Source organism: Sinohyriopsis cumingii, chromosome 13, assembly GCF_028554795.1.
Source record: "Sinohyriopsis cumingii isolate HCF-2022 chromosome 13, ASM2855479v2, whole genome shotgun sequence".
NCBI classification, from domain to species: Eukaryota; Metazoa; Mollusca; class Bivalvia; order Unionida; family Unionidae; genus Sinohyriopsis; species Sinohyriopsis cumingii.
Window position 1 is genome coordinate 69,772,997 of NC_142973.1, and position 15,439 is coordinate 69,788,435.

The 15,439-nt window shown below is 35.7% G+C and overlaps 1 protein-coding gene across 4 annotated transcripts in view; it reads right to left on the minus strand.

The window, feature by feature from the left end:
• The window catches only part of LOC149785794 (histone-lysine N-methyltransferase SETDB1-like), a 194,039-nt gene that overhangs the window by 78,007 nt on the left and 100,593 nt on the right, over positions 1-15,439 (minus strand). For all 4 annotated transcript variants that reach the window (XR_016425454.1, XR_016425453.1, XR_016425452.1 and 1 more), the window contains exons 13-18: positions 14,600-14,720; positions 14,197-14,314; positions 13,501-13,572; positions 5,457-5,678; positions 2,711-2,815; positions 678-746 (exon numbers count right to left, since the gene is read on the minus strand). Coding sequence is in view for 1 of the 4 variants with exons in the window: in XM_089979716.1 (XP_089835842.1) it covers positions 678-746; positions 2,711-2,815; positions 5,457-5,678; positions 13,501-13,572; positions 14,197-14,314; positions 14,600-14,720 (707 nt within the window). In the remaining 3 variants the exon portion in view is untranslated. The remainder of the gene's footprint in view (positions 1-677; positions 747-2,710; positions 2,816-5,456; positions 5,679-13,500; positions 13,573-14,196; positions 14,315-14,599; positions 14,721-15,439) is intronic.

The window sequence follows — 15,439 nt, forward strand, 5'->3', positions numbered from 1 at the left end:
GGATTAGCCTGAGGAAGTGTTTTTTCACTGTCATTGTACCTATTGACAGAAACTTATGCACCCTGACTGTTATTAGAAGTGTCACTGCTAAAATAATCAAATAGTGTCAGAATTTTAACTGATTTAGCCATTTAACACATTGTCCCACCAATCCAGTCTCTGTATCAAATGTGCTCTTGTGACCTTTGTTATTAACCAATCAGAACTGAGCACATGACACACAGAAATATGTGACGTATTTAGAACTATACAAGTACAACATATTCTCCGAGAGTGACAACTGTTAATTTTACAGCAAAAAAAATAAAATAAAAAAATGGGCATAATTCTTATTTTTTGGTGATTTTGCCAACATAGGATTAAAAATCTTGCAGGAAATCTTAAATGGGGGGGGGGGATTTGCATGATCACACTTCCTAGATGCAACCCTGTGATGCAACAAATAATACGATTCATTAAAAATAAGATTTACTGACAATAGGGACAGTGACAGACATACTAAGAAAAAAAAAACAACCTGAAAGACTGAGGAAATAAAATTAAAGGATTGTTCATTTTCAGAGATAAAGAGATAAAAATCTGACAAAAATATTTACATCAATGGCCACTAAAGATATGAATTGATTTTTCACACAATAAAAGATATAATAAAAATGCTTCTAGTAAAAAATACTTACTGAAAGATTTTGAATCCTTTGATTTAACAGATATGACCTTATCCATTCTCTCCCCAAAGGATTCTTTCTCTGTAAGAAGAATTTATTAAAACCTTTAGATGTTAAGGCACATTTGTATACAAGCTTCTATATGCATTAACTAATATTCATGGAAATAGTTTCTCTAGTTTTTGTTTCTTTAATCATTTTCTAAAGTTCTTTTTTATATTATTTTTTTAATAACAAAATCTGAAAATGATTATCTTTGCAAAAGAATGATTGTGTTAAGGAAGAACGAAAGGTCCAAGTAGACTCAGATCACTTAGCTGGCATAAATTTATTCCAATGCTGTTGATGACATGTTATGAAAATCACAGCTTCAAAATGTCACTTTTTATATTATTTTTAACATCTGATGGCACATCAGCAGCATTTGTCTGAAAGGCTTCAATGCCGGTATGCTGCATGTCAAAGCTGGCCAAATTCTATTCTATATACTCCCTTCCATAATGCTAAAACATGTCAGAGATCATCTAATGGGAGTCCCTGATAGTACTGATGGGAGTTCACTGCTCCTTGGATGGCCCAAAGGAGGAATTTAGCTGTCGAGGAAATGTGTTTCTACTTGCAACACTGGGAGAAAACTCTCCATTTCCCTCCCATTCATTTTAAGAGGTGGACTTTCTTACCTGAGTAACTTTGTAAATTACTTGTTCCAAGAACTGTTTACTTCTCAGTGCTTACTTGATAGGAGCTATGTGTGCAATTTAGCTTCTCTAGGTACAGATGGAAGACCCATTCATCACTGTTTGAGCAGGTGGGAAGAAGGCAAGATTTTTTTGTGAATCTCCACTATTTAATTCACTACATTATTGATCCAGGAGACCTGGAAATCAGTGGGGTTGGGAGGAAGGTGTATGTCATGAGACATTTTCAGTAAAGGGAAAGGGCACTGAGTACCCAGGCTTTCAGAGTTGGGATGAATGGACAAAGGTCAGGCACTGTGTATTCTACTTTATTACAGTGAGGTCTATGAGAGGTCATCCAATGCATGCAGATTTGACTCAAGGGGAGATGGAACAATTTGGTATGAACCAGCTCAATCTGGTATGGACATCAAGTCCACTAGGTCATTCAGCATATCTGGTTTGGACACTGAGTCCACTAGGGTATTCAGCATATCTGATTTGGACATCGAGTCCACTAGGACATTCAGCATATCTGGCTTGGACATCAAGTCCACTAGGACATTCAGCATATCTGGTTTGGACATTGATTCCACTAGGACATTCAGCTAATCTGATTTGGACATCAAATTCACTAGGACATTCAGCCTATATTGTTTGGACATCAAGTCTACTAGGACATTCAGCATATATGCGATGTGCCGGACAGGGTTGTGGATTTTGTTGCTGATGACACCATTTGAAAAAAATCCCAAGCCTGGAAGCAGTGGTCTGAGGACTTGTTTTCTCCTAGCCATCAGATATAACTGAACACATTTTTATTGGATGGAATGACTGCCCATGCCAAACAACATGTCATGATTGAATAGAATGCAACAAGGCCTTCATCTCGAGGAGAATAATGTGTAATGTGCACTGATGGGGACAGATCCTGGTCATTTCTAGTAAGGGTGAGTAGGAGATGGACACCCAAAGCTGTCATCTGTTCATATTTGTAAACCTTTTAATTCAGGATGCTGAGCAATGTTTGAGATTAAGTCATGAATGTTTTCTATATTTAGTAACAGAAGACAAATTTACGGTACATAGGCATCATCTAAAACAATTTTGAAAGAACTTCATGCCAGGACATCTTCCTCCAATTTAATGAAATTCAGTTGAGTGGCTTTTGATAAATATTTTATGTTTTCTATTTTTGTAATGGCAGCCAAAATTTGCTGTCAAATTAGCATAATCTGAACAAGCTGAAAAGAGTTTCAAGCCATGGATGCTTTGTTTCAAATTTGGTCAAATTTTGTCTAGCTGTTTTGGCAAGAAGTTATAAAGATAGCAATCATGAATGTCTGTCCATCTGTCTGTGTTACCTACCCATCATCTCATCATCTGCAACAGCCTGTGTGAGCCTTTCTTGCAATACTGAAGCCATATCCGTCCCTGTCTTGTTGCTACTGATGCTGCTGGCCTGATATTTTTCTGATAAAATAAAAAAAGGAGTCACTCAAAGGGATCAACATCTTTTATGCCAACAAGAATTTGTTGGAATTTAAACAAAGTCCATTTCATCCAAACTTCAATCTTTTTTAATTGCTAAGTACTGAAATCACCTCAGATATTTCTGAGACAATCCATCATACCTAATCTGATGACAAAAGTATTTTTTTATACATTTCAGTTAATATATTCACAAGTGCAATACAAACTTTGTTATGGCTTTTGACCTTGAACCATACATTTTGCATAGAAGACCACTGAGCTTTTCTTACACAATCAAGATATTCCCAGATGCTATGTTTTGTTTAATCCATTCTACAGGTATATCCTAAAACAAGCTTTGATAAAAATCCATTCATAATGGTTTCTCTAATCATGCTCACAAGCCAACACAGATAAAAGTACAAAAATCAAACAGTGACCTATGACCTAGCCACATGGTCATGAAGGTTTCTGTTTTTAAAAATTGTTTATGATAGGGTAAACATGTTGGTGGTTAGATATGCACCATTTTCATTCGCAACTACTTAAATAATGTAGGAGGTGTCTTAAGTAAAATCTAATGTCAATGCCACCAATCATTCATGAAGAACAATGATAAAAAGATTTTTCAGATGGAGCTGGCATAGCAAGAAATTGTGCCCATCCCCCTGCAAAACAAATTTTGGATCCCCTTCCCAATAAAAAACATTGTTGGATGGGAATTTTGGGCCCCCACTGGGCCTCAGCCTCCAAGCAGATGGCGACTATGATTACCATGCTGGAGGTAAGATCAGACCCATTTTCATTTAGGACCTGTAACATATTGTTACAGCATTTTAGTGTAAAGCCCACACTGACAAACAATTGATTTAGGAGAAGTAGCCATAAGACAATTTTCAAGATGACTGCAAAGGGAAATATTTTAAATGTTTCATTCTAATAATTGGAAAAGCGGTGCCCACTAGGTCAAAAAGTTGTCATTTAGAAAAATGACGAGGTTGCAAATGTTCTCACTTATTACTTGTTTATTCAAGACATACAGATACATATCATTAACACTGGAATTCGCATCCTGGATTTAATAAATTCATGCAACCCATATTATTTTTCCCCAGAATTATCTGTTTTAAATTGATCATTGCCAAGTCAGATTACAGCATAGTTTCAACAATTCCTTGACCATTAAAAAAAAACTGTCTACTATTCTGGACAAAATTATTTTAGTGGACAAGGTAACTGTAGCAAACCATGCATTTGTCTGATTGAGCAATGACCAATTCAAAGTATATAATGCTAAAAAATATTTACTACAGAAATGAATAAATCCAGGACCCAAGCACCTGCCTGCCATGTCACAAGCCTTTTGTACTGGGATTTGAATTCCTCATCTTAAACCATTCCCCTTGAAAACTTATTTTGGACATTTGAGTCTACATTTTTTCATATTGTATGCAACTTTACTAATTAATGCAAATGTTTTAGCTGAAGATTTTGTCTTCTTTACATTTTTTATAAATCACCATCGACCATGTACTTTAGATTGATGCCCAAGCTAATCAAAATTGGTAAGATGATTTTGTTAGCCAAAAAAATTGACTCTGGAGCCTTTCTTATGCGCCCTATGGGCACCACAGAGGGAACTTTTTCGAACCAAAGATGAAAAATAAGGGTCACTGGTGCAAAGGTGCAGCCTAAAATAAACTCCATAATCCGAATTATCTACTGATGTGAGGATACATGCTTCTCAGGTGTAACAGGAATCAGTCCAGGCCCCTTTAAATTTTGTAAAATAGCATAAACTTCTAATTTAAAGTAAAGTATCAAGATTACTAAAAGAAGTTAAAAATTGGGATGGATATTTTTTTTGCTCTGAAGAATATCATTTTGTAGTAAAATTTTGTTATCAACAGTCAACTTGATTTACACAACTAGCCCACAAGTCACCACAAAGAGCTTAAACTGGTTATCCAACAGTTACTTAGTAATCAATCAATTTATAAATATATTCTAATATAATGAAATTATATTTATACCGAGATGTTCTAATAACTAAATTTCTAAATTCACCATGGAGATATGTTACTAAAATGTCATATCTATATTTTATGTTAAAGAGTAATATGGTAAAATCATAAGGAACCACTGAAAGAGAAGATTATATTGGTAAAATAATTAGTCACAAATTGATGCAGCTAATATTGTTACATATTTAAAAACAAAAAAAAAACAAACTAACTGGATTTGTCTTTGCAAAAGACTTTTACCCCTACCAAGTGTACTCAAAAAAAGGTCCTGTTCACAAAACTTATAAAATTCATTTAAATGTCATAAAAATCTAATCGGTCATCTCTATATGCAGACACAGCTATGGAATTTCATTGACCTTGGGGGAGTGGTTTCTGTTAAGTTGTGCCAACAATATAAGCAAATGTGTGTGGTGTCACATTACTGCATGTTGCAACATTTACTCTTTCATTCTATTCTGCAGTAGCAAGTATTTTTCACCCTAATAAAGACCCAATAGTTATGTGTTATGAGGGTGAATTAAATAATATGACAATATTTTACATTCCTTGGAAAAAGTAATGTGACTGCAAATCTCAAAGGCTAGTCTGAATTACGTTTTTGTTATTTTCCTCACCTTCTGATTCCGTCTCTCGATTCTGTTGCTGCTGTACCTCTGCCTCTCTACTCTGCAGCACCTGTAATGCAGTTTTACGTTGCATCTTAATCCATGGTGGCTCCCACTTGGGTTTCTCCTCAGTATTGCTGGGCATCTTCCCTGTTGTGCTCTTTCTGGCCACAGGTCGCTTTTTACTTTCCATTAAAGGATCACTTGCTGACTTTGTCAGGCCCTTCTTCTCTGAACATGAACATTGGAATTATAGGTAAGGAAATCATGCAAATACCTGTTAATATTTGTATATTAGTTGGTATCTTGGGTGGATGAAGTGTCCACTGAGGTGATGAAATGGCAACAAGTCTACATCAAAGAAAAATATTGTGAATATTTCCATTGTCAGGTCTTTTTTCTATTTAAATAAATGTTTCTTCAATATTTACCCAAACATAATACCTTAAGAGAACTACTACTATGTAAACAGTCCAGCCCTCCCAGGCTAAAACGTTTTGGTTAAGAAGCTAAATGGTATATGCCACATAATGGGGAGTTATTTCCTCTTGATATAAGGATTGGCACCAAATCCTACGCATGCTTCAATTACTACTGATGCAAAAAGCATGCTTTCTATATGAAGGTAACTTTAGGCAGGGAGATGATGCCTTTAGGCATGTGAAATCCAAATTTGCCAGGAGATCTGATTGGTCTTCGTTTCGTCCAATATCCTCTCTTCCAAGAGAATGGATCATTTGGAAGTTGTGTATAGGTACCTTGTAATCATGATTGGTATTGTTTCTTCTCAAAAAGCCATATTAGGAAGTTAGCTATTTGTGGTATTGATGCAATCAGTGGTGCAATGTATTCCTAGATCATTGTGAAATTTGCAACTTCCTTCTTAAACTTTCAGAGTGAAGGGCCAGCTCCCTTTAGTAATTCTATGAACCACTTGTTGAGAGAACTGTTTATTATTGAGGGATTGTTTAATTTGATCCAAACATGCAGGTTCAAAAACTCTGGATTGGGATGAAATGCCTACCATTGTGGTTATCTGAGCAGATGAGGAAATGTTCTTATTTTGGGGGGAATTTCTGCTGATCCACAATTTTTCCCACATAAGTGGAACAATAAGAATAAGGCGACACTCTAATTCTCTTGCTTTCTGTGTCACATTTGAATTCTGAGGTGTCGAAGAGTAAGCATATGCATCCAGACCATTCGAATCTATGTAAAGAGCATCAGCTGCCTTCAGATCCGGGACAAGTGAGACAAAGGTTGGGAGTTTTGCATTCCACCTTACTGCAAATAGAGCCACTGTTGGTCAATCCCAACAGGCATATATGTGAGTGAAAACTGAGGGCTGATGAGATCATTCATTTTGCATTATTTGAATTATCTGGGACAGCGAGTCTATTAACACATTTAGTTGTCTTGGAACAAGATAATCTTGTACACAGATTTGTCATTAAAGATATAATCTTAGAAAATCCCAAATATGGTGGCAAAGGTCAGGGGACTTGATTCCTCCTTGCCTTCTGAGATAATTCAACACCAAATCTGAGATGTTCACAGTATGCAAAAATACTGTGAATTCAAAATATGTGTACATTTCTATGCCACTATTCCCATTCAGAAAAGCATATAGTGTATGTATTGTATTTATCCATTTCATGACGGTATTCTTACCACATACTTGTATCTACAGTTATTTGGATTTTAAAATATTATGAGTCGATTAAATACTACCAAACATAAAACAAGTGTCCTTCATTGTTGTTTACAGTGGGTTTTTGCTAAGAAGTATATTGCTTCAATTTCTGTACAACTCATAACAACCTGTATTTGTATTTACACATATTTCCTAATTAATAGCCAATCCCCTTTTTTATGAACATAAATTTTTTCTAAAACTTACTAAGAATCCTCACCATTTTGTAACCCATAAGTGCAACACAGGAGTGAAGTAGCCCACAATGACAATTTAAACACAATTTCTATGTTCATATATATCTGCTGGCATGGTGTTAGCCTTCTGCTTTTGCTAAATGTATGACTTTTAATTTACATGATGCAGTGTAAGACATGTGCTTCTCTATACCCATCTACTTCAGATCCAAGATTACAACAAAATGCTACAGCAATCTCTGTTAATCACACTGTCACAGTGTATGTATCAATGTATAAATTACTAAAGTTACATGCACAAATGTAGTGTTAAATATGATGCAATAGTTGGGTGGTAAGTTCAAAGACTGACCAGTCATACTTCAACCAGCTGCTGAGTGGAATAATGTGCTGATATTTACAATGACTGAATTCAGTGGCAGAAAGACACCCTGATGTACATGTGGTGATTAGAGGAGTACATGTGGTGATTAGAGAAGTCCACTGATAGAACAACTTTAACTCTCATTATTGTGCTCTTTGGAAAATGTAAAGCCACCACGAGAGTTAATCAGGGTACATACTGTATATTTGTGTTTTGCTGTGCAAACACTGTTAATTTTAATTTCCAAGTGATATTTCCCAAGTTTTCTGCCAATGCACATAACCTGACAAGCCCTTGGCAGCACTCACTTATTTTCTAGCAGACAAATCTTTTAACTGAACTGCAAATTTAGTACATGTGCATATTCAATCCAACAAGAATTTTACATCTTCCAATGAATGTTTTACCTTGATCTCTTTTAGCTTGTAAAGGCATCACCCTCTTTATTTTCCCATGAGACAACCCTCTGATCAAGCAGCAAGTCTGATACCTGCTCAGTGCCAGGTATCAGAGGGTGGTTATTTGAACTCCCTGTGACTTTGCCAAACAACTGACTAGTGTTCAATAGCAAAACTGAATAAATTTGACATACTTGTATGATCAAATTGTTACTTACAGAGTCCAAGCTCAGTCTTCACATAAGCATCCACATATGACACTGAAGCTAAGAAAATGCAATTGGATGATATTTGTGATGACTTACAAGATGATGGTGGAGGATTTCAGAACTTAATCATACAATGAGGATGAATTCTCAGTCTTTATACCAGATGACAGTAGATAGTGACATTAATAGGATACTGTGAATTTAAAAACTGTGGACTTAAATTTCGTTGTTTATTTTTAAGGTGCATGGAATTAACGTATCACAGGACATCGTGAATTGGATCATTCTGAACTATATACAGTCTGGTATGTGACCTATCAATTAATGGATTTATCATATAAATGGATTTAAAATATCAAGCATTATGTATTTTAATGGATTTAATTATGAGAAATTGTAAGTTGTCAATTTATTTGTTACATGATTAAATCAATCCATCAATCAAGTTGGGCTTGTTTATTTTTCCAACGTGCAATTCTGACTCACTGATGACAAGTCACCCCTTTTGACGTATCTGACTTGCAAAATACATCCCAACTTATACAAGGGTCAGATAATACGATTTCTGTAGGCCTCCCCCACCAAGAAAAGGGGGGGGGGGGCCAATTTATAGTTGAATTGACTTATAAGCAAGTCTATATGGTGAGCAATGAAGCCACCATTGTACTGATGTTCACTGACCATTCCTGAGGAAGATGCACTCTGTTGACCTGTGTTGTGAACTCCATACTGACATGGACAAAATTCTGAGTTGATGTGAGGTTAGATTTGTTTACAAGGAATACAAGGTGGAGAAGGAAAATAACTCATCTGATGTTTCTGCCAATGTCATCCAGGCGGTTTGATGCTGCTGTTGTGGAGGTGGCCCTGACAAGGGTTATAACTCTGCCCATTGGATGTGTGAACATCCTAGAGCTTATGTCGAGTCAGACGGGTATTGCCCTGAAATGGCAAATTGTGTCTTCATAGGCAAACCACAGAAACTACCTGAAAGCTCTGTTATATGTGTATATGAAGATACACATCTACCTGCCACCTTCTTAACTAAAACATTTTAGCATGGGAGATCTGAATTTGCAAGGTAGTAGTAGTTCTCCTAAGGTATAATGACTGGGTAATGTATTTGAAGAACAAAGACCATTTCTGACATTATGTACACATATATTCATGGACTGAGAATGGTGTCCTTTTGTTTCCAAAGAGTGTGTGTGTGTGTGTGTGTATACACACACATACATACAGACAGACAGACATACATACATAGATGTGTTTGACATTACAAAGCCTGTCTGTGGACAATTCATATTTGGCCAAGTATAAAGAGCATACTAATTTATATAACAGTACATGGACCCTTCAAATCTGCATCGCAGCTTTGGATGCTACATCTGTCCTTTGAATACCAATGTGACTAGGCTGTGAGCAGTATTCTAAAGGAAGGATAATTGTTCACATGATAAATTCCAGATTTGGTGAGAGCACAAAAAATTTATATCTGAACTGGCTATAGATTTGTTCATGACATCAGCTTCACATTACATTTAAAAAGTTTCCCTAACCCAAGGCAAACAAGGAGAATATGACACAAGTTCTGTCCTTCTCAGATAAATCTGCTGGGACTTTACCCATGGTTCCATAAAATACATTCAACCTGGCAAAATGATACAAGCTATATACTATGTGATTTTCATGAATGTTGTTATAATATTTTTACACTGATGCCTTTGTTGCAGGAAAAGTCAAACCAATGCTTTGCTAGCTCTTAATACAGGCTAAACATTAAGAGTTAACACAGCTTGTAAACATTAAGAGTTAACACAGATTGTGAACATTAAGAGCTAACAGCCTGTAACATTAAGAGTTAACACAGGCTGTAAACAATACGAGTTAACACAGGCTGTGAACATTAAGAGCTAACAGCCTGTAAACATTAAGAGTTAACACAGGCTGTAAACATTAAGAGTTAACACAGCCTGTAAACATTAACAGTTAACACAGGCTTGTGAACATTAACAGTAAACACAGCTGAACATCAACAAAACCACTGTACAGATTTAAAGGATAACAAAGACCATTAATACAAAGTGCCAGTGTCTGTCACTGTGTGAGCACAAGTCAATGATACACAAATGTCTTTCTAATAAGATAACTCAAGCATATCAATTTCTTCCTGGCTAGTTCAGAGTGATGACATGATAGTCTGAAGAAAATGTCAGAAATTGTTCAAAACTGTCAAGATGAGGATGATTTATTTGTAAAACTGATGATAGGTACCATTACAATCATTGATTATTGCATCCTATTTATAGTCCCTAAGAAAATCTTAATACGTTTATCAGAGAAAGGTTATGTGCATCAAACAGAAAACAGCAGTAAAGTCAAAGCTGACAATAAAATGTTACTGAGCTCAGCTGTCTGGCTTCTGCATAGGATGTTGAAGCGAAAAGGTATGATTTGGCCAGTTCCAGAATGATCACTTACAATAAAACTTCCTGTCACTTTTTTCAAATGCAACTGTTTTTTGAAAATAAAATGTGTGTGTGTGTGATTTGGATTTTTAACGTAGCTTTTAACAATTTTTAGTCATATTGCTATGATGTCTGCAGTGTGACAGTTTAAAGTGACATCTAGCACTGGGACATCATGCCGCAGACATGTAGCATAATGTCCCACCCAGTCACATTATCCTGACACCAGGCCGACCAGTCCTAACACTAACTGTTAAAACTGAGTGCCAAGCAAGGCAGCTGTTAGTAATATTTTTGTAAGTCTTTGGTATGACTCAGCCGGGGTTCGAAGCCATGACCTCCCACATCCGAGGTGGATGCTCTAACCACTAGGCCACTGGAGCGGTGTTTGAAAATGTATCATAAATAACCTTTACTAGTTGTTTGAAATGTTAAATCCAGGTTTGGACCTAACACAAGCAAAACTGTTGTGATGCATCTGAACCAATAACTACTACACTAGATTTTCATGAAGAAAAATGAAGAAAACATAAAGGAACTTAATTATTGGAATGATACCTTATACAGAATAACTGCTATACAGTGTTGCATCTAAAAATTCCAAATTTAGACATACATGTGATCCAGAAACTGAAGAAATTGTAGTCACAAGCTCATAAATGGAGACAAGCTTGAAGATAAAAGCAACCGTGTATAATGACAATAAATACATATAGTAAACAGAGACCATCTGTATTTATAATTGTGATAAATATATACCATTACAATGTTTATGAAAGATGATGAACAACAGAAATTTAGTGATTATGAATTATTTCCATGCCAAATTGCATAAACTTGAAAGCACTATACCAATACAGTGTCTTATTCTAATGTCAGAGTAATAAATTGCTCATGGCTTGTGTCCTTCTTTACCTCTGAAAGAAAATTTTACATCTATTCATGATAACTAGTACTCACTGAAACTTTATGTGATCCAATGAAATAAACATCCGAGGAATGTGACAGTGTTAAAGTTCAAGACAATTAAATATCAGAGTTTGCGCCTTTTCCAAGAACACATATTTCTGAATGACGTTAGTCTCTATTAAATATCAGAGTTTGTGCCTTTTCCAAGAACACATATTTCTGAATGACGTTAGTCTCTGTTAAATATCAGAGTTTGCGCCTTTTCCAAGAACACATATTTCTGAATGACGTTAGTCTCTATTAAATATCAGAGTTTGCGCCTTTTCCAAGAACACATATTTCTGAATGGCGTTAGTCTCTATTAAATATCAGAGTTTGTGCCTTTTCCAAGAACACATATTTCTGAATGACGTTAGTCTCTGTTAAATATCAGAGTTTGCGCCTTTTCCAAGAACACATATTTCTGAATGACATTAGTCTCTGTCAAATATCAGAGTTTGCGCCTTTTCCAAGAACACATATTTCTGAATGACGTTAGTCTCTATCAAATATCAGAGTTTGTGCCTTTTCTAAAAACACATATTTCTGAATGACATTAGTCTATTAAATATCAGAGTTTGCGCCTTTTCCAAGAACACATATTTCTGAATGACATTAGTCTATTAAATATCAGAGTTTGCCCCATTTCTAAGAACACATATTTCTGAATGACATTAGTCTCTATTAATCCATTAACAAGTCCAACAATGAATGAAGCCTGTTCTCCCCTGAAAATTATGCTGCCGGCATATGATTGTGAAATTTAACAAAAATGAAAACACTAATTTACCTAATCACTAAATGTAACGGAAACTTTATACTTTTTGGTTTTAGATTTGCTGATACTTTAGTATTAGTATTATTCTTCCATGATTTTTGCAAGAAAGCTATACAACAGAATTTCAAACATCAATCTATTGTTGCATGCATCTGATACAAGCATTATACAATGTTTTTCTTAAACTGAGCAATAAGCTAATCCCAGCCATGTGCTTTGAAAACATCAAAGAGCAATGCTTCCTTTGAAGTTTTCATCTTTTTGACAACTATCTCAATGTGGCATCAAGACTGCTATGAAAGTGAAACTCAATTTCAACATAACTGTATATATATGAACAAGACTGAAGCTTTGTTTCAAAATGGCTTGGTGTGCTGTCATTGATTTTGTTTTAGCACCCATTCCCTAACTGACCTAATCAAGTTAATTACTGCATCAGGCATTAAGTCTGTTGGCTTGAAAATGTGTGGCACTGAATAACAGGTATCATCTTTTTTGGAGATTATCATCACTCATTATTTTCTATGTTATTATGTTTTTGTTTTTATCAAATGATAAATCCTCAAAATAAAGTATCCATGAAAATACATTTTCCAAGCAAACCAAAAAATCTGAGTCCCAGAAAATTTAAAGTGATTCACTGTATCCCTTGTTTACTTGAACACAAATAATCATATTTTTGTATCCTTAATTCTCAAGAAGACAAAACAAACCTTTGTGGCCAATCAAAATGAAAGTTTGACTGATATATAATCATACTGTATTTTCATGTTCAAAATGTAAAACAGATTATGATTAGAATAGTTGGACAGATGTATTTTTCAGTTGACATTCTGCACTAGCTTAGTTGCTTTTCATGATGAAGACTTTTATTATCTGCAATACCAACAATTTGCCAACAGAGGTGGACTTGTTTGGTAGTGCTGATAACAGGGTATGTTACGATTATATCAGTCATGGTTGTAATGAGGTATAGTAATGCTGGTAACTGAATATACCAATTGAGGTAGATGAAGGAGGCTGTATATCTGCATCCTCTTTAATTCTGCTGGACTTCTCATCGCTATTACCTATAAAGAAAGAATCAATTTTGTGTTGGTTTTGAGTGGCATGGAGATACAGTGTGATAATTATAGTGAAGAAGTTATGCTTGGTCTTGTATACAGTAATGGGACCAGCCTACTCAACATCATTCAAATGCCTAAAAAATGCTTTCTCCACACAAGCTGCTTTTAGCTGCATGACATACTTCTAATCCACAATTCAATCACAGTGTCACTGATACAGTCAAGGATTTCTGAATGTGAGACACAGTGATATGTGGTCAGTCATGACAATGTGTTAACCATGTGATTTTCCACAAATTCCCACAACGCCATATTCTAGATAAAATGCTGGCTATACATTTGTAGCATCAAAATAAAAAATACTGACGAAGGGATGTATGGTAGTGTTTAAACCGATATAATCAGATTATAGTAATCAAGGCTGTGGTAAAGTATGGCAATGTTTAAATGGATATATTAAGATGAGGTATGTTAGAGTTTTATCAGGTATGATAAGATTACACGGATCCATTTTGGCCAGATTACAGAGACAGCTAAACAAAAAATAGAAGTTAGAAATATGCATCTCTTCCTAAGACAGGAAGGCAACCAGAAACAATGAAAATAAGAGACATAAACATAACAAACCACTCTGAGTATCACTGGTGTTTTGTCGAGTATACTCCACCACTGGTTTTTTGCTGCCAGCCATAGTAAGGTTGTGTCTTTTGCCTCGCCCAGCTAGTCTGTTAGCCTCTGCATTGGCCTGAAGAAGAAGAAAGATAACTAATTCAATGTATGATGTCAAGATACTTCATCAACAAATTTATTAACATTGGTTTATTCAAACTTGATAAAATTGTCAAAGAATTCAGCAAACAGGAAAGGAGTTGTCACTTATTCTGCCAATTTTTCAATCAGCTAAAGCAGTTTCAATTGTTTATTATTCTACAAAGTGTCTTAATTATTCAAGTGTCATACACACATATAAATGATCAATAACACAGGTAGTAATTGAGTGAGTTGAGCTCAAGAGGACAAAGTATTTTACCAATGCCGTAAAGAGAGGCTCCAGCCTGGTAGAGCCACGGTAGATCCATTCATGTCGTTTGTCAGCAGCAAAGTACATTAGTACCAAACTAGCATCTACTTCTTCAACACGTGCATTCCACCTACAACATAAAATACACTACTATAGCAACAGTGACAACAACAAATGGTGTTAATAATGCTCTTTATTGGCGGTGTTTGTACATACTGTGATATGGTAAAGGTTATGTTCATAAACATGTGACATCAAAGGCAGCTTTGGTAAACATTGCCACAAATACTTCTGGCTTTTATCAACACTATTATATGATAATTGTGGTGTAAGTGACTGCTGTAATGTGGTAAAGGCTCTGCCAGTAAAGGCTTCCACAAGGTTTTGAAGGCACTCTTGGTTCATGTGGTAAAGGCTCTGCCAGTAAAGGCTTCTACAAGGTTTTGAAGGCACTCTTGGTTGATGCAATAAAGTAACAAAATCAATGTTTGTGGCAAGCATGGTGGTGATGGTAACAGGTAAATTTTGATTATAGTAATCAAGGCTGTGATGAGGTAATGCAGTGCTCTAAAAGGTTTGATAGGATTTAATCAATCAAGGTTCTGATGAGGAATGGTGTGTGTGATCTGGATTTTTAACGCAGCTTTAACAATTTTTCAGTCATATCGCTACGATGTCTGCAGTGTGACAGTTTATAGAGATGTCTAGCACTGGGGCATCAATCCGCAGACACGCAGAATGATCTCACCCAGTCACATTATCCTGACACCAGGCTGACCAGTCTTAACACTAGCCTCTTAATGCTGAGCGCCAAGTGAGGCAGCTGTTAGTGCCATTTTTGTAAGTTTT